The 24,905-nt window shown below is 35.9% G+C and overlaps 1 protein-coding gene across 6 annotated transcripts in view; it reads left to right on the forward strand.

Annotated features, from left to right (window-relative positions):
- Positions 1-24,905, forward strand: part of MTA3 (metastasis associated 1 family member 3) — a 139,977-nt gene that overhangs the window by 64,051 nt on the left and 51,021 nt on the right. For all 6 annotated transcript variants that reach the window (XM_066993765.1, XM_066993767.1, XM_066993766.1 and 3 more), the window contains exons 8-14: positions 1,644-1,743; positions 6,947-7,135; positions 12,279-12,353; positions 17,495-17,553; positions 20,521-20,645; positions 21,899-22,050; positions 22,712-22,934. In XM_066993765.1, the coding sequence (XP_066849866.1) occupies positions 1,644-1,743; positions 6,947-7,135; positions 12,279-12,353; positions 17,495-17,553; positions 20,521-20,645; positions 21,899-22,050; positions 22,712-22,934 (923 nt within the window). The remainder of the gene's footprint in view (positions 1-1,643; positions 1,744-6,946; positions 7,136-12,278; positions 12,354-17,494; positions 17,554-20,520; positions 20,646-21,898; positions 22,051-22,711; positions 22,935-24,905) is intronic.

Genomic DNA, 24,905 nt, shown 5'->3' on the forward strand with positions numbered 1-24,905 from the left:
TGCTGCCTTACTGGTTTGAGCAGTAATGACAGAAGGATTACCGCAAAGATTGTTAGCTACAACCCTTATCAATGCCAGCATGCTTAAAGAGGTTGACTATCAGGAAATGTGTTCACAATAGAGTCTGACTCTTGGGACTGATCTCTGGATGGATAATGTTTTATAAACAGCCAAACGTGTTAAAGAAAAAAAAAGTCACATTTGCTATTTCTGCAGAGAAGTAACAATGATTCTGGAAGAACATTTGAATGTACCTTATAATACAGCTTACTGACTCCACAGCCTTTAGAAATTTAAGCAGTTAAAATCTGGAGTATGTGAATCACTGTCGTTTAATCTTAATTGTGTCTTAAAGGTTTTTGGCAGAGAGTACTGAAATGTATTCAGTATTAAGTGTTTTGAGATTTAAGATAAAATTGTGATAATAGATATCGGTACCAGTTTTTCCACTATCAGTGATATATCTTAGTGAATAAAACTCTTGATACCCATGGTTTTTTTTTTTTCTTACTGAATATTAGGTTTATAGTACACAATAACATGACAGTTTGTGCGTGTTGATCTCTAATTGACTACGTCATTATTATAACTCTGCTCTCACGAATTTTGTGGGACGTGATTGTTGAATGAAACATCAGTCCTTAGTCCAGAGGCTTACAGTATATTAAAAATGTTAGGTGCTGTAATTTGATACTTAATTTAGAGGGACTTGCATCATGTTGTAACTGCAGCAAATCATTTTTTCAATTATCATAGTGACACAATGCACTGAGAATTGGTTATCAAACTCAGGGTACTGGAGCAGTTAATTATCTTTCTCATGTTATTGCATCTTTGCTTATTTCCTTATGATATGCTCAGTCCAGTCAAATTCTTTTATGCGTCTTTACCTTCACCATGTATCTTACGTGATATGTGCTGTGTGCTTTGAAGAATAGTTTGCAGTTTAGAACGGTCACTGTCATGCTAGTCATCCATCTCCATGCCTTATATTTTATTACTGTGATACGTCTAATAAATGCTACATACAAAGGTGCAACAAAAAGGTAAAAGTTTGGAGAAAAAGTTGTCCAGTTTCAGTAACACTGGGGTGCTTTTATTAAGTAGGCTGAGAGAGCCACGTGTTCATTATTACTTTATACCTGTGACAAAAATACGATTTGGGAGGTACTACTGTGCTTTGCTTTACTAATGGAAGTAGTAGACATGCATTACTGAAGTGAATAAAGTGTTATTTCCTCACTGGAACGTGGTGAACCCCTTTTTAAAATTATATTGTACAGTGGTTTGGCTTTCTAATTTTTAAGAATAGTAGTTGCAGTTTTAAAAAAAAAAAAAAGGCAAAACGAGTCTTTGGCTTCACAATAAATAAATTGGTACATAAGAATTTCCCTGAATGCCATTTGTTTCCATGCTGTTTCAAATGAGTTGTTCTTGTACATAGGATGTTCCTTTTTGGGGGGAGAAGGTCAGAATTTTTACATTTGTTGGTTTGCTTTTATAAAATGACCCTTTGTTAACAAAGATCTGAATGTGACATTTTAAAATGGCACCTTTGTGGATATGGCATAATCTGGTAATAAAAAAGAGGTTAAACCTTTTAAATGTTTATGCGTTTACTGTTTGTTCTTTCTCTGTTGTAGTGCGGTTGGCACGTTTGCTCGAGCACTGGACTGCAGTAGTTCTGTCAGACAACCTAGTTTACACATGAGTGCAGCTGCTGCTTCCCGAGACATCACACTGGTAGGTAGTTTGTTAAAAATCCTACAACTTTTTTATGTGTGTGAATTCAATAGTATCTTGTTACTTCAGAGTCTGCCCCCCAGATGTCTGTTTTCCTCTAGATACCTGCGTGGAAGCTCGTGTATATGGTAGATAATTCTGTGCATTTTCTGTAACCTGCTAGGGCTGCCCTTGTAGTCATGCTGTAGATGGTTTGTTATCTATTTAAATATATCTTCACATGTGATGATTTGCATGGGAGGGTGGATAATACTCATTGTACACAGCTTCAGTCAGTTCAGTAGTGGGATTTAAAATACATTTTAACAAAGCTAAATGTTGTTTAGATTATATCTTACTATAACTGTATCTACAAATTTTCTAGAGTATAAATAATCAGACTTTGTAAGCAACTTTTTGAAGAACATTTTACTTAGGATATCCTTAGGATGTTTACTTGATTTGTTGAAGTAGTTGCTATAATATCATGGAAACATAGAATGGTTTGGGTTGGAAGGCTTAAAGACCATCTGATTCCAACCCCCTTGCTGTGGTCAGGGACACCTCCCACCAGACCAGGTTAGCCAAAACCCCATCCAGCCTGGCCTTGAACACCTCCAGGGATGGGGCATCCACAGCTTCTCTCGGCAACCTGTTCCGGTACCTCGCCACGCTCATGGTACAGAATTTCTTCCTAATATTTAAATGTACCCCCTTTTAGTTTAAAACCATTACCATTTAAAAGCATCTAAGCACCTACATCTTTTAGAGAAAGTTTAAAAATATTTTAATTGCAGACCAAAGTTTTGTCTTTGCATATTCATAGCTGAAATGACAAGATGTGCTACAGTGATAAAAGCGTGCCAGGAAAACTATGTGCAAACAAAATCTTACTGTTTCATAGAATCAAGTATGATTTTGTCTTTCCAAAGGCACCAGCAGAAGGTGTCTATTTTTTTTAAATATTTGTGTACAGAATCATGGAGATGATAGCTAAGACTTAAGTAGGTCTATTTCTCATCAGATAATTGAGAATTTGAACTAGAGGACTCTCAAGGAAACTAACAGATCACTTTAAAATAGTTGAAGTACTGCCTTACACAGTGGGTAACTTGAGAGCTCCTGGAATTCAGTACCTCAAGATTTTGTGGGAAGAGACAATGTTTGTAGGTTAAAAAAGGGGTTAGAAAAATTATGGGCAATGGATCCATAAGTAGATACTAAGGAGAACAAGGAGAAGTGCACAATCTGGCATTCCTAATTCCCAGGGCTTACAGGTGCTTGTGAAAGAAATGGGAATTAACCTTAGAAAGTTCTTAGATTTGCTAGCTTATTTTCTCTAAGTGACAGTTCCTTGTGATGCTGACAAGGACAGAATACTTGGCTAGATGGATGACTGATCCGACTCAGTAGGTCAGATCTTATATTCCAGATAAATCATATTCATTAGTATGATGAGAAATACACAATTTCTTATATTTTACCATGTGCTCTCAAAGACTATTAAACAGGAAACGAACTTAGTCTGGGCTACTGTAGTGCAGTAAAGGAAGGCAGTGGTAAAATGTAAAAATGGTTTTCAGTAATTTTCAAGAGATTCTTCTATATTCAAAAGCTGCTTCTTCTGTTTCATGCTTGCTGATATGATGTTACTGACGTTCCTTTCACATTAAATGCTTTAGTTTTTCCATCAAACAACTCTTCCATTTGACATTTTTTATTTAATAAGATTCCTTTGGATGAAGATTTTCTCTTAAATCCCACAGAATGCCTGTCCTTCTTACTGTATTCAGTGATTAAGAGAATAGATTCATCCTTATAGCAGTTTCTTTGTATTTGAAAGTACGTGTGCAGTGCTGCTAATAAAGGGATACATTTAACATTTGAGTGCCATATAAATGTTTCTCCATTGCAAATGATCCATTAAGTTCCATTACACTTAATGAAAGGCATATCTTATAATGAGGCACCAGAGGAGCCACCCCAGGTTTAATTATTGTGTCTGTCTGTTCTTTCTCATTTTCCTACCCCCTCAGTTTTTTAAAACCCTCTTTTGCTCTTTGGCAAAGTACTTCCTTCTAAGTTAAGAAAAGACATGTATGTCATTTTAGTAGTTATTCTTTCATAGTTTCCCATGTTAATTAGGAACATATTTTGAGCAGCAGTTAAAGTTAGTACAGACATTTGCAGAACTTGTGGTGGATCTCACTTGTACTTTGAAAGGGATGTAGGTGCATAATGCTGAGAAAATTACCCTGTCTGTATCCTTAGCGGCGGATAACCCTTGCACCTGAAGTGTTATTAATGGGGATTCTGTACATCATGTCTGTGGGTTTTCAGTGTTTCTAATGAGTTGTTTCAGATAGAGATGGCTGTAAGCAGTCTGATAAGCACAGGTTATAAATGTGAGTAAATTCTGGGGGGGTGTATGCATTAGGGAGGTCCTGTGATCTTAATAGCAAGTGAGGGGCTACTTTTCAGTCTTCCTTATCTTGAAAACCTGGGGAAGGTAATGAGATAAGGTAGGAAACAACCAAATCATCCAGAAAACGTTGCTAGAAGACATGAAACAGTATGGGTTTAACTTCTTAGTTAATAGTATGTGTGGTTTTTTTGTTACTGATAGACTGGTGAGACAACTAAAACTTGCACTTCTGGCACACTCAGACGCAGTATTTTCCTTTATAATGAAGATTGGTCTCTGAGAAGAGAAGGAAACTGGAAAGACATCCTGTTTCAAATTTCTAAATGTTGCACAGTGCATACACCGAGTGCCATTAAAGCAAAGGAGGTTGACAGAGTCATGGTGTATGCTGCTTGCTTGGGGCTTATTCTGAAGAGCCCATACTACTTTACTATAAGGAAGTAAATCTGTTCTTGGATGTCTTTTGAAAATGTAAAGTGTGAGCAGATTCCTTCTTTCAATTTTGAACAGCAAAATGTTTTAATGAATTTTATTAGACTTCCGTGTATGTAGCGCATAAGATAAACATGTCTAAAGTGATTGAATTATTCTATCTATATTCAGTTCCCAGTTTGAGTGCTTCTTTGGAGGCAGTTCAGTCTAGTTTATTTAACTGACTACTGAAATTGCATCTATTTTGGAAACTGTTAGAGCTTGTTTGCAGTGTGTCCTGCTACTCCCTTTTTTTTCCCAGCTCTATGCTGCTCCTCTTCAGCTTAGTACATAGTTTCTTTCTTTGCCTGCTTAAGTTTGGACTTGAAGTTCCCTCTGTCTACGTGGTTAATACCTTTCATCTGGTGGGACCCCTCATTTGTGCTGCAGTGTGCTCCGGGCAAAGTTGCTTAGGGAAGGGTGGTTCTTCCTTTGTTCTTCAAGGTCCTATCTGGGAGGGGCACTGGCTGACAGTTCTCCCCAGCCTTAGGTATGTCTTCCCATGAGTTGTTTCTTACAGTCCTTGATTTCTTGGGTAAAGCAGATGAAAAGGAGATACTCCAGGACTTTGTCTTGGGCGCTAGCAATGTCTTTGTGCTGCTTCTGCTTTTGCTGGCACAGCTTACTCTTGGCAGTGTGGGAATCTGACTGAAGGTGGGGGCTGACAAACCTGCAGAAGGCAAAGAGTGTTACTGTGGGAACTTGTCAGTGGTTTTTTGTCACTGAGCAGTTTAGTGAAGACGCTTGTTTACCACAGAGTTCTCTGTCAATCCCCCCCCCCCTTTTTTTTTTCTTCATAATATCACCAGAAAAAAGCTTTACGGAATCAGTTGTTTATTATAGACGGAAAAATGAATGTAAAGCAAGAGCAAGGTCCTGATTTATTCACTTCCATTGTCATTTTTAAGAAAATTGATGTCAGTGAATAGATCTAGATACAGCAGCTGCTTGGAAAATGTGCAGAACTGTTTTTCCATGAGGGCTACAATTTAAATAAAGATTTAAAACTTGGTAACATAAACTGAGTTCAATCTTTAGGTTTGCTTTATTCATTGCTTACATGAAAAGCCATAAATCCATAACTTAATTTTGCATTCCCTAATCTGAAGATTGTGGCTTTTGGATGTTATGTGACTATTTCCGTATTAGAATACTTCATGTTAACAATGGCTTATTCTCAAGGCTGGTAAATTTGGCTTGAACCATAAGTAAAGTGACTTATTGTAGGATAACAGTGACATTACTTCTTGCAGATGAAACAGTTCAAGAATCTTGTCCCTGATAGCTTTCAAAGAGGTATATTGAAAGCTGGAGAAAGACTTAGCCTACTCATAGGAGATAGCCAAAAACAATAAGGAGAAACCATTATTTGCAGTACATTTTGTATGCAGAAGCTCAACTGGAATTACTATGTAAGTGTTACACTGACACATAGTGCAAGACTGTTCTAGGTGTCATGAGTTTAGGACTGTGTGAGAGAGACTGCATGCTGCCCTTACAGCTCATCACTATGGTGGGACCAACATGTGGGAGGCTGATGTTATGCAGTCACACACAGTATTGCACTTTATACATCTAATACCTCCTTCAGCACAATGATTTAAGATTGTGGTGATGGGCTTTTGGGACACTGAGTCAGACAGACTTCTTGCATGTTGCTCATCTTCCCTACGGGTGGATCTGTGATGTAGTTGATTACTTTTCATGTTCCCTATCACTTGTGAGTATCCAGCGTTACTTTTAAAGTGAAGAATGCTGTAACCTGTTTGCTCTTTTTCACTTTTTTAAAGGAAGGTGAAGTAAACAACAAAAAAATGATTTATCCATCTCTAGAGTTTATCAAGGGGAAAAACTTGCTTGTTTTTTCAGTGTGATGATAATGAAAGAAATAAATGACTTCTTTGTCCAGCAGTGAGAATATTAAGCACATGTTTTCTGAGGAACTGTTCAGTTACTATTTAGAAGTTAATTAAAATTGCCCCTCAGTCAGTGTACGTCACTGTCACTATTGGGTTACTTGAAACCAATTTCTACCAGCTAAAGATTCTCTAGAAATGTTTGCTGGTAATGTACAGGAACTAATTGACTAATGTCATTTTTAGTAAGCATTTCATTAAGGCATTTCCTTTCCCAAATTAAGTAATAAACAATTTATTTTCCTTGCATTCCACAGCGGGAGATCTGTGATAATAAAGACAGATTCTAAATTTAGCATTAGTTAAGGTTTATTGTATGGTGTACAGAAAATAATACACTGAATTTGTGTTAATTGAAGTGGACTGCTGTCTAATTAAACAAGCTTTTTTACTCTCTCCTTCTCCACATTAGTTTCATGCAATGGATACATTGCATAAACACAACTATGATTTGAGCAGTGCCATCAGTGTTCTAGTGCCACTTGGAGGGCCTGTCTTGTGTAGAGACGAAATGGAGGAATGGTCAGCATCAGAAGCTAGTTTATTTGAAGAGGCATTGGAAAAGTACGGGAAGGACTTCAATGACATTCGACAAGACTTTGTAAGTACTGAAGTAGAGTGCTTCTTTGCTAACATGTTTTTGCATGGGTGAGCATAATTACTTTCCGTAGGTTTGGAAGATTAGCTAGAGGAGAAATTTGTGTAGTTGATACATGTAAGTAACATGCATGTACATTTTATACAGATGAGTCAATATTCTTTCTTATTTGGTGCAATTCTTTGGAAAGACGTTGGCAGAAGGTAATCTGTTCAGTGGTTTACTACCAGGTAGGACATCTCATATGCAAAGGTGTTTTGATCAGGATGTTTACAAAGACCTGGAAAAGCTCCAGAAGCTTCTCCACAATTTTCAGTGGAATTGATTGTCAGCTACATGCCTGACTCCCCTGAGTGTTTTCCGAAACTCTGGGATTTCCTTCTTTGATTAGTAGAGAGAAATTCATATTCAAATAGCTTATAAAGTGCACTGCAGTGAGTTATTTTGACGTATTAGATATTTTGGCATTTCTGAAAGATGAAGCAAATGTTTTCCAATACCTTCTAACTACAGTTTTTGGTACTGAAGTGTCAGGCCATAGGACAGCAAAGCTTTAATTTGCTGAATTCTTCTGCAGAGTAATGAAATGAAATTAGTTCTGAGACTGCTGAAATTGCTAGTTATTTGTTTACAATTTTTTTCTTGCATGCTTCCTGCAGAACCTCCTTGCTTTCAATGAAAAATATTTCCTCTGTCATTCTAAATTGTTCAAGTTGGGCTTTGTGAAAAGGTTAGGATATGAGCCAGAACAATTTCATTACTTAAGACTGAAGTTGATTGAAACATTTTCACAACAATTTCATTCTGCCTGACTCCAAGAGTTCAGAGTGTTTTTTTCTTTGCAGATGTTACTAATAATCTTTGTAAGAGGAAGGGAGAACTATGTGGTACAATGTAGAAGTCCTTCCAAGAAAGTGTGTGGGGAGGGTGGGAGTAGGCTTGGCGCTGAGCTTAGCTGTCTTATCTTCACTTTCACAGTTCTGAAATGAAACAGATAATTGAATGAATGTGGGAAGGGAAGGCCATTGTTTTTTCTGAAGAATTGACATTTTAACAGGTGTATTATATATGTGTGCTTAATTCTGAGATTCCTAAGGGAGAAAATGTTCAATGCAACGAGTTCATTGTGTGAAGTTGAAAATTGTATCATGGACAAAATAGCTCTCACATTCAAGAAAATATGACCAGAAAGGAGTATTTTATAGACTTTTACAAGTTGAGTTCTAATACAGCTTGTGACCAAGTAAATCTAAGCCTTGTCTCTGGTATTTATGTAATTTTTTTTTGTATAATTGTGAGATGTTGCATGTAGTTAAATTCTGTTGATACTCATACATTAAATTGATGCATTGCAGAAATAGCTTTTGTGTTTTAATGTTCAAATGCCAGATATTCAAGTACGTTCACTAGAAGCTCTTTAAAATGTTCAGTTTTATCTCAGGTAGACTCCTGATAGCCTTCCTTTATCAGTGAATTTTCCTCCCCAAAACATAAGTCCTTTTTTCCCATGCCCTCCTACGAGAATGAAAGAGATCTAGAGATGGGGTTGCACAGCCTGTGAAGGACACGTTAATGTTGAGTCAGAGTACAGCAGAAATGGATATAGGGCAGTAATCACTTATAGTCACTTTTAGCTAAACCAGGAGTGTTGTCCAGCCTTAGTCACTGTTTTTTAGCCTTCGGAAAAAATAGTGTGTCATTTTTAAAACATTAGAAGAATATCTGTTTTACTTATCAGTTTATATGGTATTGGTAACAGTGCGTACAATCTTGATATAATTCTATGCAATTTGGAAGCTCTCAATTGTATTAATTATGTAATCTTGTGTGATAACTGAATTTCTCCAAGTAAAAGTTATGTATTCTCACTTGCTGTGTAGTATTCTAAAGCAGTAGAGGTTTAAAAACAAGCATTTACTTTTAAGTAATCATCTAAAATGGTCCTTCAAGATTTAGGTCACGGATATATGAGAAGTTTCTGCACGCTGAGGTAGATGGAAATTTTTAGTGCTTAGCAGTAATTATCGACGAGAATACATTTATCTGTTACCAGGTATCATCCCTCCTAAGTTACTTCTATATGTGTTGATAAAGCTTGAAAAAAGGAGCTAATGCACTGCTAGCGTATGTGCTAATTTCTTTAAGCGTCCATTTTGTATCTAATCCTACGCTGTCAGATATTAAATTTGAACCTAAACAGTCAGTGCCACGGTGCCACTGCACAGGCAAGACTGCCACAGAGTGTAGCAGAAAGACTGGTAGCACTATGCTGAAGCAGAAGGGTTGTGCAATACCCGCCTGAGTCATTATGTGCCAGAGGAGTTGTCTTCTGAATCGGCCCAGATTTGCAAGACACAGCAGCTGCAGTTGCAGCCCTTATATTACAGTTCTCTAAAGGGCAGGCTCATTTACTTTCCCAGCAATTAGTAAGAACTAGCACTCTTTGACATTCAATGTGCAGCTCAAGCTTTAAGCTATAAACATTAAATATTAGTAAGCAAGATAATTATTATAAGTTAAGTGGTGCAAAGGAGTTTACCATTTTTTAATAGTCAGGAGAAGCTCATTTGTTATTAAATTACCGTCTAGCGTTTGAATAATCATATTCATCTGCTGTTGACTCATCAACTGTTAAAGCAGTTCATTTGCTGAGATTCTGCTGTCTTTAAGGAGCTATTTAAATCCTAATCAACCTAAACTTTTAAATTTAATTGAATTTACTTGAATTACTTCACATCCCAGGGTAGTAAAGTGGGAGAAGAGTGAATGTTTTATATTCTGTAAACATAACTATTTTCCTAATGGTAAGAGACAGCTGTTATGCTTGTTAATTCTTAGTTTTTCATTATCACAATTTTTCACGAACTTATAACTTTCATGTCTCAAATACCACAGGAAACACTTTGGGGATCAAGCTCAAACTGTTCATATAAAACAGGAGCTAGATTCTAGTATCAGAAAAGCATGGAAATAAGCTTTAAAGTTAACATGTTCATTTTAAAATAATTTAAATCCTAGGTTTTTCATGCTGGTCTGATTGGAGTAGTCCATTTTTACCCTGCAGAAAAACAAAGAAATGGAAAATTACCTTTCCCTGTTTTTGTTTTGCTGTCATCTTGTTGCTGGTTTTCTCCTACAAAAATGTCATGTAGAAGGTCATTTTCATTTCTTTCAATTAGTGTTTAATAAAACCTGATAATGGGAGTTAAGTTACTCAGTATCTGCTCACAGTTTCTGTGGCAGTTAAGAGCAACTTCAGGACAATTCACATGCCTCTACAGCGTTTTGTCGTTTAGGTGTGCAAGTAAACAGAATACAAAAATCTGTGTGTTAAACATGTTTTCTGAGTTATGACTCAGTGTAAAAAAGATTATGGTTATCCAGTCCAACCACCTTAATTATCTTTCATTAATTGTAGTTACCTATGGAGTTAACAGACATACCGGTGTCATAGTTAAAACAGACAGATGGAAGTATTTTCTGGAGTACTGGTGAACAGTCTGCGGCACAAATGTGATGATAGGATAAGTGTTGAGGAAGGAGAGTAAATATGGAGAAGTTAAAAAGGACTAGCTGATAATGACAGGTAGTTAGGGTGACAGTTTCATCTGGGTGTCAAGAAGTACATGGACGTGCAGACTGAGAAGCACCAAATGCATGCACTAGTCACTGGCCTTTACTTGAGCAGATTTCTTGTGCGGCATCATTACCTGAGAAAGTAAAAGAATTTTAACAAACTGAATTGTGTTGCTATTTACCACAACATCAATTTATGCATTTGTTAGTTAAAAGCAAATAGACAACGCTGCTATTGTTTGGACCAGGGATTGGGCACAGCTGAGTCTGGACCTGAATCCCAGCTCATGACAGGCAGAGATGGAGCCAAACTCAGTGTCTCCAAGCGTCTGCAAGCAAGCAGAGCATAAAACTGGCTGTGAGCACCTGCATGCTGGCAGAGGCAGCTTGATATATTTTTTCTTCTGTTGCTTTTAAGAACTTGATCAAAGGTTCAGGAACCTGCTCTTTTGGCTCAGTATGTAGAGAAAATCCCTAAGTGGAGTAAGATTGCAAAGAAGTTTCCACACCTGGATTTTCTGGGATTTCCTGAAAAATGATGCTTATCTCTGGAGAGCTATGAACATTAGTATTAATGCATGCTTCCATAAAATACCATGTATAAAACAGTAATGTGTCTCCAAGTTATGAAGAAAATTCCATGAATCCTGTATGAGAACTACTAATTCTTATTGTAGAGATATAATAGATAATTCAGTAGTAATTACAAGTGGCTGCTATGCTTAATTTTCTCCTGTAAACTTAGGTTACGATTCTAGTTTTACACATTTTTGATTTACTGTCGAACATGTGCAACCAAAATTGTTATCAAGGTAATAATATTCAGTTGCTCTGAGCTTGTGCAGAGACTTCTGTAAAATACTTCGTGTCAGTATCACTCTTATTGCTTAAAGTCGGATTTGTTCCTTGCATCCTTTTGTTCGGTGTTTAGTGGTTGAGTATGCAGAGCTTTATGCAAAACCATCAGTATTATATGAGCAGCTATGTTGTTATGGGACTTGAAAAAAATGTGAATTAAGTACTATAACCAGTGTATTTTGTAAGAGCAAAACTATTACGAGACTTGAACACAGTCTTGTAAAGATGATAAATTTTAGTTCTGATGTTGTTTGATGATGTCTATCTGAGGCACTTTACAATAGAGTTGATAACTACTTTCTGTGTTTCCTGATGCACTGGATTCTGGTTTGATCAGTTAGTCTAACCATAACACTTAAATTAAACAAATTACGTTTAGCTTTGATGTGCAATACTGCTGGGATTCTGAATCTTTGTTAATTATAAAGAAAGATTATTTATATTAAAGATATAAAATATATTAAATATATAAATATATAATATATATTAAATATATAAAATATATTAAATTTTATTTATATTAAAGAAAGTGTATTATTAGTGGTGTATACATTTATATGCATATAGATTCCAATGTGGGTATTTAATGCATGCACATTTTAAGAATTGTGTATCAACTACACATAGTTTTAACATGTGTTTAATAAAATGTGAACGCTGCTATTTCTTTACTTGTATACTTCCACTTTAATTTGTAACAAATGTTTTTCAGCTCCCATGGAAGTCGCTGACTAGTATCATTGAATATTATTACATGTGGAAAACTACTGACAGATATGTGCAGCAGGTAATTTAAAGGCTATTTCACCATAAACAAGTCTGCCATGCTCTTAATCTAAATAACAACAAAAAAATCTCAGCTTGTTAAGGAATAAAAAATTGTGTTCTTGAAAAGAAATGTAGTGGGAGGTGTATGGTAATAGTTTAGGCTGCAGAGTAGTGTTTTTGTGCTGTTCACAGGATGTATTGCCAAATCCTAGGATGCCAGTTGTACACCATATAGCTGTGAATAGCTTTTTAAGCCATTTGGATTGTATGCTGACTTGTAGCAATGTGATTTCTGGTTTTTGCTGTGTTGTGGAAAAAGGAAGTGGGCTACAGAGCGGATTCTCTGGGCTGTGAAGCTGCATATGGGCCTGAAGAAAAAGGAAAAACACATCATGTTAAATGTGGCTTCTAATGTTATGAACGTTTTGTTGATGCTCCATGCTAAGACATTACTTTGGCATTACCAAGATTTGAAAACAAAGTTGAGTGCACAGAGTGAATGTGTTCATCCTTCTAAATGAATGTTTGAGTCCCTCTGGAGTACAAACATTGTAAGATAATACTGGATACTCACTTGAAGAAGGTTTAGGCAAAACTTGAGTGTTAGTAATTTTTATATATTGCACTATTTATACATTTACTCCTTGATTTAGATACTAAAAATATTTTAAAATACTCCAGTGTAATTTATGATTTAACGTTTTAGTTTGTAGCTCATTTACTTGGATAATTAGTAGCAATGTTAAGTACAGCATGTTGAAAATAAATTTTACGCTCTAACGATGACAGCTGTATTGTTAGATGCGTGTTTGGAGGCATTCCAGGCTTCTTTGTTATAGCGTGTCAGAAAGCTGATCACTTCAGCTTGTTCTGTGGTTTGGTGGCTTTTTGTTTTATTTTGTGTTTGTTTGGGTGTTTTAGGGGTATGAAAATAAAGAAAAGAGTCTTTTACCACATAGTAGAGTTTTGAATTATCACTAGAATCTTTTAGTTGTATGGATAATACAAAGACAAAATAACTTGCTCTGTATTCCAGCTTGTTTTTTTCAGTTTGTCTCCATTCATTTCACTTTTTAGCACTTTTTTTTTTTTGCACTGTATATCTTAAAAAGATGTTGTCAGCAAAGATTTGCTGTGCTGTTCCCCAGCTCTTGAGGAACAGGTAACAGAGGATCTTGAAGAATCAGATAAAAAGATTTTATTGAGACCAAAAGCCTTGGAGTAAGGATAAATTGAACTGAAAATTGACTTCTGTTAACACTCTTAGGTTGCTTGGAGACTGATTTTTGTTTCCTGTGAAATTTTTCTGAAATACTTGTTCTGGAGTTGTTGGCATAATGCTCTGAGACTCCTTTTCTAAAGTTCTGTGGGGCTTCGTTATGATTCTGTTGCTACAACAGTTGAGATGTGTGATGTGCTGAGTTTGTGTACCATTTCATAGGATGAGGTTTTTAGATTCACGTGCAGGAAAAACATAAACGCAAAAGAATTTATGGTCGTCAACAGCCTGAGTGCTCTTATAAAAGTCAGCCTTACTTGTAACTAAATAAAGTTGTAACATCCTAACTCAGACCATGGCATTATACCACAGGATTTAATGTTCTAGACATGGTCTTTTCAAGGTCATGCGTGATCATCAAAAACAAAAACAGCGTAGGGTGAATACTGCATTTCTGTGCAGGTTAACATTTCTGTAATCCTTCTTGATCAGAACTTTGTCCTGACATTGTTTAGATTGTTCTGGAATGGTAAAAATAATACAGTTCAGTAAAAGTTATATCTGTAGGGTGGTTTTGTTGTTCTCATTGTCGTCCCCTCCACCACCAGAACAAGCTGTGATGATTGAATGCATTTCAGGGAGAAAATATGTTCAGTAAGAAAGTGGCAATTCTGGAGTCATTGTTTTCTAAATATCATCTTTGAGAGAGAGAACAGCTTTGAGGAATGGGGAAAGAAAATGTTGATGTACATTCTTGAGTTTTATACACACATAAAATACAGACTTCAAATTCTGTATCAATGTGATTTAACTTGAAAATTTGCCCTTTAACTATCTATTTCTTTGTGTGAATTAGCTGGTTTATGTCAGGCATACGAAAGTTTTCCACATCGTAAGTGCTGTGAAATATTTTTCTTGTTTGGTATCTAAATGCAATGATTGATTTAATGGTGATGGAGATATCGCTGCCACCTTCGGGGCATGTTCCCTTCAAGTCAATCTCTTCTGGTTGGTTTGTCTAATACCTGGACGAGGAAGTTGTCCTCAGTGCACTCCAGGAGTCTCCAGGATTGCTCACTGGAAATAGTTACACTGAAGTCCTCTGTCTGTACTGAACCTGTCTAGCAAAACTAATTCAGGCCTTCAGTAATAAATATTGGTGATACAGCACTTTCCATGGCAGTAGCATTATATAGTGTCTCTGGAAAGTCAGATGACTTGTTCCACTCAATGAAATGTTTTCACGTTCCTTGTTTTCTTCTTAAAAGTCTGGTTCAATACAAAAGACGTGTAGTAAGACTTTTCAACAGAAAAAGGGAGAACATGTGTAAGGATAACTTTGTTGTTGTAGCACAACAACATTACATTTCCCTCTCATTTATTTATTTCTCTTGTTGAAGATGCTACTAACATAGGAAAATGGTCATTCCTCAGGATAGTTATCAGCTGATATTCATAACAAAAGTTCCTGGAAAAAATTTACTGTTTGATTTCAGAGGCAGTTGATTTAAAAGTAGTACAGCCCAGATGAGAAGCTGGGATAGTTTAGGTTGACCTCCCTATAACGCATGCTGTATGACTTGTTTGAAATACTTACTGTGTAACATCAGAATTTAAAAAAAAAAAAAAAATTAGAAAAAATTCTCTTTCCTTTTTACATTGTTCTAGTGATTTATTACCATTAATACTTTTTCTTTGTACAATGGGACCTGTTTGTTATGAACTTCGTGGAATGCATGCTATCTGCGGACCTGCAGTCTCACATGCTTTTTCTGTTTGCAAACAAATTATATATAGTTGAATATAATATGAAGAGATAAGACAGTTGTGGAAAGCCAGTGACCCGAAGCTTTTAAGAAAGAGGTTGCTATTGAGAGGAGAGCTTTTCTGCTGGGGCTATAAAGAAAAAATGTGCTCAGACTAAAAACTGCCAGTGTATGAGACTTGGAACATGCTGTTGCTGTTCTTTCTTCTCATTTTTGCAAAAACTGACCTACAGAGGCAGATCATACAATGTTTGTATTTCTGCCTGTTGAAGGTAATGCAGGGTTACTGAGCTTGGTTGGTGCGGGCTAAAAACTGGAACTGCATCAGACGTATCAGTGGAAGTCACTTCTGTATCTGCAAATACAGCTTGGCATCTGTGAACAGGAAAAAACCTGTTAGAAAAAAAGCCCATCTTCAAAGTAAATGGAAGAGGACTCCCCTGTTGAATAAGAATTAAGGCATGGTGGCACGGACTACTTAAGAGTCTATTTATAGTCTCAGATTGCTCCTTGAAGACACAGTTTTTGCAAATGAGAGTTATTTATAGTCACAGATTGCTCCTTGAAGACACAGTTTTTGCAAATGAGAGTTATGGTGATGGATGGCACAGAGGCAACTTTCTGAAATGGAAAAGAGCAGTGGTTTATATGAGGAAGCTTACTCAGGCTACTCAGCCAGAAAAGCTGATAAACCCTGTGCCTCACATCATGATTCTGCGAAAAGACTCCCGGAGCAGAGTCTTTTGATGATAATTTTCTGAAGGTGAGAAATATTTTTCCGAATTTTAAACCTTGCCAAGATTGGATATCAAAAAATAGGAGTTCAGCAGAGAGTGAAAGTAGTAGGAGAAACAAATTGATACTTGAACACCTGGAAAAGAAAGGGGGAGTCTTGGGAGGCAGGGAGATAACGATTTATTATTGCTGGATATCAGTGTCTTCTTTTTTTTCTGTAACAAAAAAGACATTGTTTCAAACCCTTCTTTTCCTTTTGTTTTCCAAGTGAACAGAAGTAATGTCCTGAATACAGGAAGAGTGGGAAAATATTATTTTTTCTTGATATTTTATTTGGAGGCAAATAACCATTAGACAGCTGAACTCTATTTCTTGTGCCAATGCTGCGAAAATTGTCATGATTATTTGTATCATCTTGAATCTCCCACTGTTCTCTGGCACCTGCAGTTTGGTTACTGCATGATATGATGGAGAGTAAAGATGCAGAGTAGCAAAACCCTTCCTGAAATCAAAGGACTCCAGTTTTTACCCAAGAAACAGTGACATGGAACTCATGGCTTACAACCACACTGAAGTGTCTTCTGTTAACTTTCAAGGTTTTTATGCTATTGTTGTTTCAAAGTGTGAGGTTGAAACATCCAAAAGAAAATTATTCTCTACAGAGTATTCTTTAATAAGTTTCCTGGCAATGTGTCATGGGTAACTTTCATATGCAAAAGTTTTAAGATCATACTGAGCAACACTGACTTAAATAAGTTGGCAATACCACCTCAAGTTTAATGTAGCAATACTGCCTTGGATGCAACTTGTTTTGAGTTTGTTGCAAATATGAAGAAAGTCATAACTTAGTACATTCAAAGAATATCTCAGTAGTAGTGCAGCTCCTCCTGCTACTGCTGTGTTCTTCAGAGAATTTTAACTTAGCAGAAGCAGGTGTTTAGTTGCTTCTAACAGTCAGTAGACTTTCCTGTTCCATTTCCTTATACTACTTATAAGATACTAGCCGTAAGTTTAACAAAGCACACAAAAAGTACTGAATTACTTGACTGATGAGGAACTCATTGTGTGCAATTTCTTACTTATTTTCTACTTATTCTGTGATGAGGGTTAGCCACTATGTCATACATGTTTATTTAGATGCGATTTATATAAATTGTAGTAGTAATTGTTTTGTAGTAGCTGTTTTTACAGTCTTGTCATATACTGAGGCTTGCAAGTTTTACTGGGGAGGACAGTATATTATCATTTCAAACCAATAATAAAAATAGACAGCTCTGGTTTTCTATGGTTTTCATCTTGTAGATTTCTGTACTTCTTTTGGAGGCTCTTGTGGAATCACCAAATAATATGCAAATAATTTAAGGATGGATTGTATGCATTTTTATGAAATTATATACTTGAAGATAATAAAATATTTTAATGTGTTAATTTTTCAACTAGAAACGTCTGAAAGCGGCTGAAGCAGAAAGTAAATTGAAACAAGTATACATCCCCACCTAGTGAGTATAATAATAAAGTCATTTTTTGAATAATATATGAGTAAAATGGTGACATGCAGCAACATGCATGGTATTTTCATAGTCATTCTCTTAATACTTAGTTTTTTAGTATTTTTATACAGACAATATATACATACAGAAGTATAATCAGAAAATGCTGCAAATCTTTGTCATAAGTGAAAACTTTGTACTTAATTCAGCCCATTGGCTTTGACCTTCAAACTGTCTGTTCTGGAAAGGTGAGAAGTTGATCAGATGCTACATGAACTGCTCACAAGCGAGGAGAGCCTTGTTTAAAAGCAGTTTTTCTGGAGTAATTGCTTCAGAATCTCTGTAGTACAACATTTCATATTTGTGCAAATGCAGTATTTCAAAATAAAAGCTGATGTTAATGTAGTTACATAAAATCAGATACCCATTTTGGTTACAGTTTTATGTTGTTGATATCCTTTGTTCTTGAGCTTAGAGGCAAGATGTTCTGGCTGTAAATTAAAGGTAGTACACAGCCCAACTCTTATGCCTTTGATTAGGTCTTATTAATGAAATCTGTTTTCTTCTGAGAGATTTTTATTCTAGTTCCTTAGATTTAAACTTGATTCTAGATTTGTTTTTCTTAATGTGTAGTTGATAGAAACAAGATATAATCTAATTTCTTCAAGATTACAGTAAGAGAAGAAAGGATTACAGGTAACATTCTTTTTAAGCTTTCTGTGTCTATATCAAGTACACATATATGTGGATTTACCCATTGATACAGGTATTTATATAACAGGAGACTAGAATACCAAATGAAATACTTCAAAAATCCATTTTGCCTTCCTGATTACTGGTATAAGTTGGATACAATAAACGTTAATTTATGTATTTCATACAGACTGTTCTCTCTTAAACAGATTTAATACAAACAGACTGTTAAATTCAGTCTTTTAACCTCATCTGTAAAGAAACATGAGTTTTACAAGTCAAGTCTCTAACAAATGGCATGTTCTAAAAAAAAAAATGTTAATTTTGTGATACGGATAATCCTCGACATCATAGGCGAGAGCTGTATGCTGAAAACTCTGTTATGAGTGTTCACTGACTCTCTCGTGGAAATGGCTGCTTTAGGAAAATCGTTACGGATTGGTGGTATTGTTTGACAGAACCTGTTCTGAATTACAGGGGGGTTTGCCATCGTTTTGCCTTACTACCATTTTTTTTCTCTGTGTCGACAAAATGCATAGTCAGTGATAAGAAAGGAGGAATTCTTAAGTCTTTGATAAGTGTGCAACCTAGGGCGCTCGTTGGCAAATGGATTGCTAACACTATCTGAAGGCTGATTTATTGTATTTGAAGTCTGAGTGGAGTTGATTCTTAGAGTTGAATACCTTTTTGATCTTGGTCATAAGGTATTTCATTTAAAAGCAAAGTTCTGTCCTCAATAACCAGAAAGTCCCTTTTCAATTCATGGTTGCTCTGGAAGGTAACTAAGCAACACAGATCATAAGGTAAGAGACGTAATGGTCACTTGATCCCTTCTCTTGTACCCCTAGCCCAGGATACTTCTTTTGAGTATCTTGGAAGGCACTTGACAAAGAGCATCTGCCAGTTGGAAAGGAAGAGCCTCTCACTGGATGTAGTGGAAAAGAGAAGGCAGGAGGTAGATTTGCTGGCATTTGGAGTAGGGACTTGATATAGCAAAAGATTCTTGTACACCACAGAGGAGTGGTGAAGAAGCAAGGATACCTTATGCAGGTCATCATAGAATGGTTCTGTTTGGAAGGGACCTGTTCATCCAGTTCCAACCCCCCTGCCGTGGGCAGAGACACCTTCCCCCAGACCAGGTTGCTCAGAGCCCTGTCCGGCCTGGTCTTGAAAACTTCCAGAGATGGGGCATCAACAGCATCTCAGGGCAACCTGTTGCAGTGCCTCACCACCCTCCTAGTAACAATGTTTTCCTAATATCTAATCTAAACCCACACCCTTTTAGTTTAAAGCCATTCCCGCTTGTCCTGTCACTACACTCACTCCTTGACCAAGAGTCCCTCCCCAGCTTTCTTGTAGGCCCCCTTTAGATACTGGAAGATAGTTTTGTTGTTGTTTTCTTTTCCTCTCTAGTTAGTCATTTTAGCTAATCTTGTATATATTTTAGGCTACCTTAAGTAGTGAATAATCATCTTATGAATTATTGAATCTAGCCTTGCATTGTATTGTGTAGTACAGCTTGTCAGAGTTAAATAACACCAACAAAGTTGGATCTTTGGGAATACTGTACTCAACCTGGTGTGGACTGTGTTCTCTCCAAATTAACTCACCTGTGACATCCTACCTCACTGAAACATTAGTAGGTAAAATAATCATAATATAACGTAAAAAAAAAAAAATAATCCAAGAACAGTTCTTCAGCTTTCTCAAAATGAATGGTTTGGTGTACAAACCGAGCAGATGATCCTGATACATGGGTGATCTTTGCCAGTGTTGTAGGAAGGGCACAGGCAATTACTGCAGTTAGTGGGAAGGTATGTACTTCTGCTTGAGTTACAAGGCAGCAGGCCCTCTACTAGTGTGGACAGCTTTATAGTATTACAGGCAACATTACTACTCTCATGTGTTACACTTCACCCAAAGCCCAGCCTCACCATGTAAATCCTTGCAAAGGGGATCTGGAACTCCCTTCTTAAATTCTGTGCTGTGTCAGGCTTCTTTCAGTGCTTGACCCTGAGACTCACGTAGTCTTTAGTAGCCTGCCAAGCAGTTTTGACCATGCAGTATCATTTTACTAATATTGTAAATTTGAATATTGAAGCAGCTCTTTATGTAACAAGTCTGTGTTGAAAATGTTGGAGAAGCATAAAAGTTAGTCTTGTGGTTAGAGTAATTTTTATAGATGTTGTCACCACACATCAGAATTCCAGAATTAAATTGTTTTCATGTTGATTAGCTGGTTAGTAAAATCACTTCTGAAAGATGACTTTTTTTTTTTTAAAGCAATAAACCAAATCCCAATCAAATATCCAGCAATAATGGGAAACCTGCTGCAGTCAATGGAGCAATGGGAGCCTCTTACCAGACACAGGCCTCAGTAATAGGTCGGGCTTGTGAAAGTTGCTATAGTAAGTAATTTTTTGTCTAGTTTCTGAATAATTCGGGACTTGGGGCTAATCAAAATATACTCTTAAAAACAAATGTATGTACTTCTGTTTGCAAGCTATAAAGAGGGGATAATTTTTGATGAATTGTGTGCCAGAAATAACTTTAACTTATTGAATGCAGTTCTAACTTAATAAAGGATCAGTTTTAAAATACGCTTTATGATTTTTTTCTTTAACAATTTAGGAAGTATGGAATGATAAAGTAGTATAATATTATGGAAGTTATATGTTATTCCTTTACCTTTTGGATTCTAAACTCTAATTTATTTTTATTTGTCCTTAAAATTAGTTTTTAATTTTTTTTGTTGTTTTGGCTTAGCTGTTACTGAGTAGGGTGGGGTTGATTTTTTTTCCCTAGTATTTTCCTAGTATTTTGTGCATTTATGATGGTTCTGGCTGGTCATCTTGAAATAGCAACCTCTTGAACCCATCTTGAAATAGCAACCTCTGACATAGATTATGTGAGAGAAGATATAATAAAACCCAGAACTGGAACAAAGTGAAAAGTCCTACCATATAAATGTTCTTTACTTATTGAGATGGCTCCCTGTGTCTTAAACAGCAATTAAACTAAAATGATATTTTTTTATATAGAAAGTTCCAGTTATATATATCTATTGTTTTTCAAACTATATTTTTTTAAAGAATAATTTTCTGATGAAAGGCTAAATTAGTGTTTCCAGCTGAGACTCCACTTGCACAAGGTAAAGGTAGGCATGCATCAAAAGTCAGTAGGAGATGTGCTTGCCCTTTTCTTATAAAGGATCTTGACTTAAAAGTACTCACTTTGCATAACTTGGGTGGAAAAAAAAACACAGATCATAAGCAGTTCTAATAAGTAGCAAGCACTCTAACAATCCTGTCTTCCAGGTTAAGTTTAGAAATTTGGGGGTGGGGTGGAAGCGAGTTTTTTGTTTTGTTTTGTTTTGAAATCCCTTGGAAGAAAATCTTTTCCTGGTGATATAGAGTCCATGGTTTGAAAGTAAACAGTGAAGTATTCCAAACTTTTGATTTGGAGTTGACTTTTGAGGTGCTTTAAAAATAAATAATGTTCTCCTTTAAAAATAAATAATGTTCTCCTTTTCTCTATGTCAAATGGATTAAATATTTATCTAGATACTGCTCTTAAGGAATGCCATTTATTACAGCATTTGAATACACAATACTGAATGTATCATGCACCAATTTAGCTGTGCTGTTTTTTTCATCCTTAGCTCCACAGTCTCACCAATGGTATTCTTGGGGTCCTCCAAATATGCAGTGTAGATTGTGTGCATCTTGCTGGATTTATTGGAAGAAATATGGTGGCCTGAAAATGCCCACACAGACAGATGAAGATAAACTGTCTTCCAGTCAACCTACAGAGGTAGGATCATCTTCCTAAAACCTTCCTAAAATGAAGTGTGGTGCCTTCTAAATACTGTTGTGATTCAAATATTTAATGGCATGCATTTTATATATATAAAACTTAACTTATTAATCCTTTTCCTGTTTTAAGTACAGCTGAACAATGTGCAGGTCCTGCCATGTTGACTTTTGACCAACTCTTAGACAAAAACCCACTCCATGCATTTTTGGTGGACAAATGTCATCTTTTCAATTAATGGTGTGTTATCTATGAAATGTTAATATGCCTATACAGTCTCTCATCTAGAATGGCATTATATAAGTCCATTCACAGCAGACCCCAATGGTCTGTGTTACATCATTTCTTAAAAAAGGACTATTTTTTTGTATATTACTTGTACGTATTATTTGATTAACTTTGTGAATTTATTCAAACTTTGTGTTTTTTTTTTTTTTCTATAATTAAATATGAAGGGAAATATCATTTGCTTATTTTCTTCATTTGTTTTGTGGAAAAATCTGCATGTTCTTTCAACTTGAGATGATAGGATCTAATAATACCAGATATTTTTTTGTTAACTATAATTATTTTGGATATCATCTGTCAATAATAGGGATGGTTCAGATCGTGTAATTCAGATTCATGTTATGATTTTTTTTTTGTTGTTTTGTTTTTGTAGGAATCACATGTTAGAACTCATATGTCCCGGCAGGCCACACAGGGAACTCCAGTTCGTAACACTGGAAGTCCAAAGTCAGCAGTGAAAACACGCCAAGCCTTCTTTCTTCACACAACATGTTGGACAAAACTTGCCCGTCAGGTCTGCAAAAATACTCTCCGGCTGCGGCAGGCAGCAAGACGTCCCTTTGTCCCTATTAACTGTGCTGCCATTAAGGCAGAATGTAAGATGTTTTTTTAATTCTTAGTTCTGTGTGCTGTGCTTCCCACCCATTTTTGTCTTTTAATTTTATTTTCTTTTTCAATAAACATTTCTTGTCTATATGCTTTTGCTTTTCATTTTTTCATTTGTCCAGCATATCACCAACCCAATGGATAAAGTCTAGCTGCCTTGAATGGTTTTCAGGCTTTTTTAAAAATAGAACATTTTGGAAAGTGCTGGCAGAATCAGGAGGAGGGTCCTGAGGGTGGGAGACATATCAAGTGAATTAACAGAGGGACAGTCGTTACGTCATTCACTTACAAAAAAAACAACTGTCATAAAAAATCCTATGGAGGATCAATGTTGTGACAAAAGTCATGCTTCCTACTTGGCAGCGTGAAAGAAGTTTGCATTTATATTGTTTGTTTATTCTTTAGCTAAGCAGGAAGTATAGAACAATATGGGGTTAGTCGAGGAATAAGTAGCATTACTGAGGATGCATAAGAACTTAAATATGGTGTGTAATGCAGTGATTTATGACATGATCAGATGGGTGATAATAGCCATTATTATAATTTCACCATAATTGCATTTTCTGTCCATTCCAGTTTTAAATTTTAGTTTTAAATGAAATTCTGTTATGCTTGTTCTTTTTACAGCCAAAACATAAATAAATGATTAATTCATCAGTAGTATGACAAATGGTTATAAGTTGCAGATAGCAACAGTAAGTCTCTTTATGTTCAGGTGTTTCAATTCTGTTCCAAAGCCTAACATAGTCACTGAATTTTGAGCAGGTTTTGTACCTGTGCTGAGCATGTCCTTTTACTGACTAAACTGCTTGGTTATCTTTCAGTCTTCATTAATACAGTTCTCGGAGCAGGCACTTAGTATTCCAGAACAAGCCATGCTGGCACACTGCCAATTGTAGTAGAATTGAAGAGACCTCTTTAGAATCTAAGATGTTGGTTTTATAACCATGTTTACTAGATTAGTGTTAAATGTTTTCCCAGAATACTTAACTGGGATGCCAGTGATGTCAGTGTTAATTAAAAGAAATTTTTTCCTTAGAGGCTTAATGTCTACTTTTGAGAATTTTTCCCTTTTAACACCAGCTGTTTCTCACATGCAAACCCTTTACCTACTTCTGCAGACATACAGAACTTGATGATATTTCTGTTTGTTGCCCTTATTTACTTAGTTGTCCTATTGGCCATTTTCTTTTTTCTTTCAAAGCTGTACAAGTGAAGAGCAACTTTCATATTTAAGGAAATTGTATGTCCTAGAAGAAAAAAAAAATCCTGGAAGAAAAAAAATCCTAGAATAATTGTTTCCAAGGCTGGACTAGGCTTATATTTGTAACCCTTAGTACAAAATAACAGTTATTTTCTGAGAGGAAAGTGTTGTACCTTTTCATTTATATAGTTGGCATTGAATTCTGCTAAATCATGGAAGAAAATTGTTTGAATTAGGTTCACCTGAACCTTGAATCTTTTATCCATATCCCTATTTCTTCTGACTGCAGTGCATCTTTCTACTTGATTAAAAAGATGAACCTGTTGTTTAGGGAAGAGGAGAAAAATAGAAAACAAAAGGCTTTATCCAACTGTTAATCATCAAAGTAGAAAAAATGTTACATACACTTCTCAACTTCTAAAGCAAAAGTGTGAAAATCTGAGGTTTTCAACAGTGAAGAGTCATTCTTGCATCAGATGACTTCTTCATCTGTTCCATTCAGTGAAAAAGTGCCACATCAAATTAACATCAAGAGCAAATAGATTTTTTTTTTCCTGTAGTTTCTTTCATTATTCATTTTACGTAAAGTAGAATTTGGACCTTGCGGTGTTGTTGTTTTGAATACTGTTGCTTCCTCTTAGACCTAACATAAATTAAAAAGTTACAGTTCTTGATGCTTTCTAAGCACAACGTTCAAATTATTTTATAATAATGGTAACCAGATCATACCTCATTTAATTAATTTTATTAATGTTTC

The sequence above is a fragment of the Anser cygnoides genome, chromosome 3 (assembly GCF_040182565.1).
Source record: "Anser cygnoides isolate HZ-2024a breed goose chromosome 3, Taihu_goose_T2T_genome, whole genome shotgun sequence".
Taxonomy (NCBI): domain Eukaryota; kingdom Metazoa; phylum Chordata; class Aves; order Anseriformes; family Anatidae; genus Anser; species Anser cygnoides.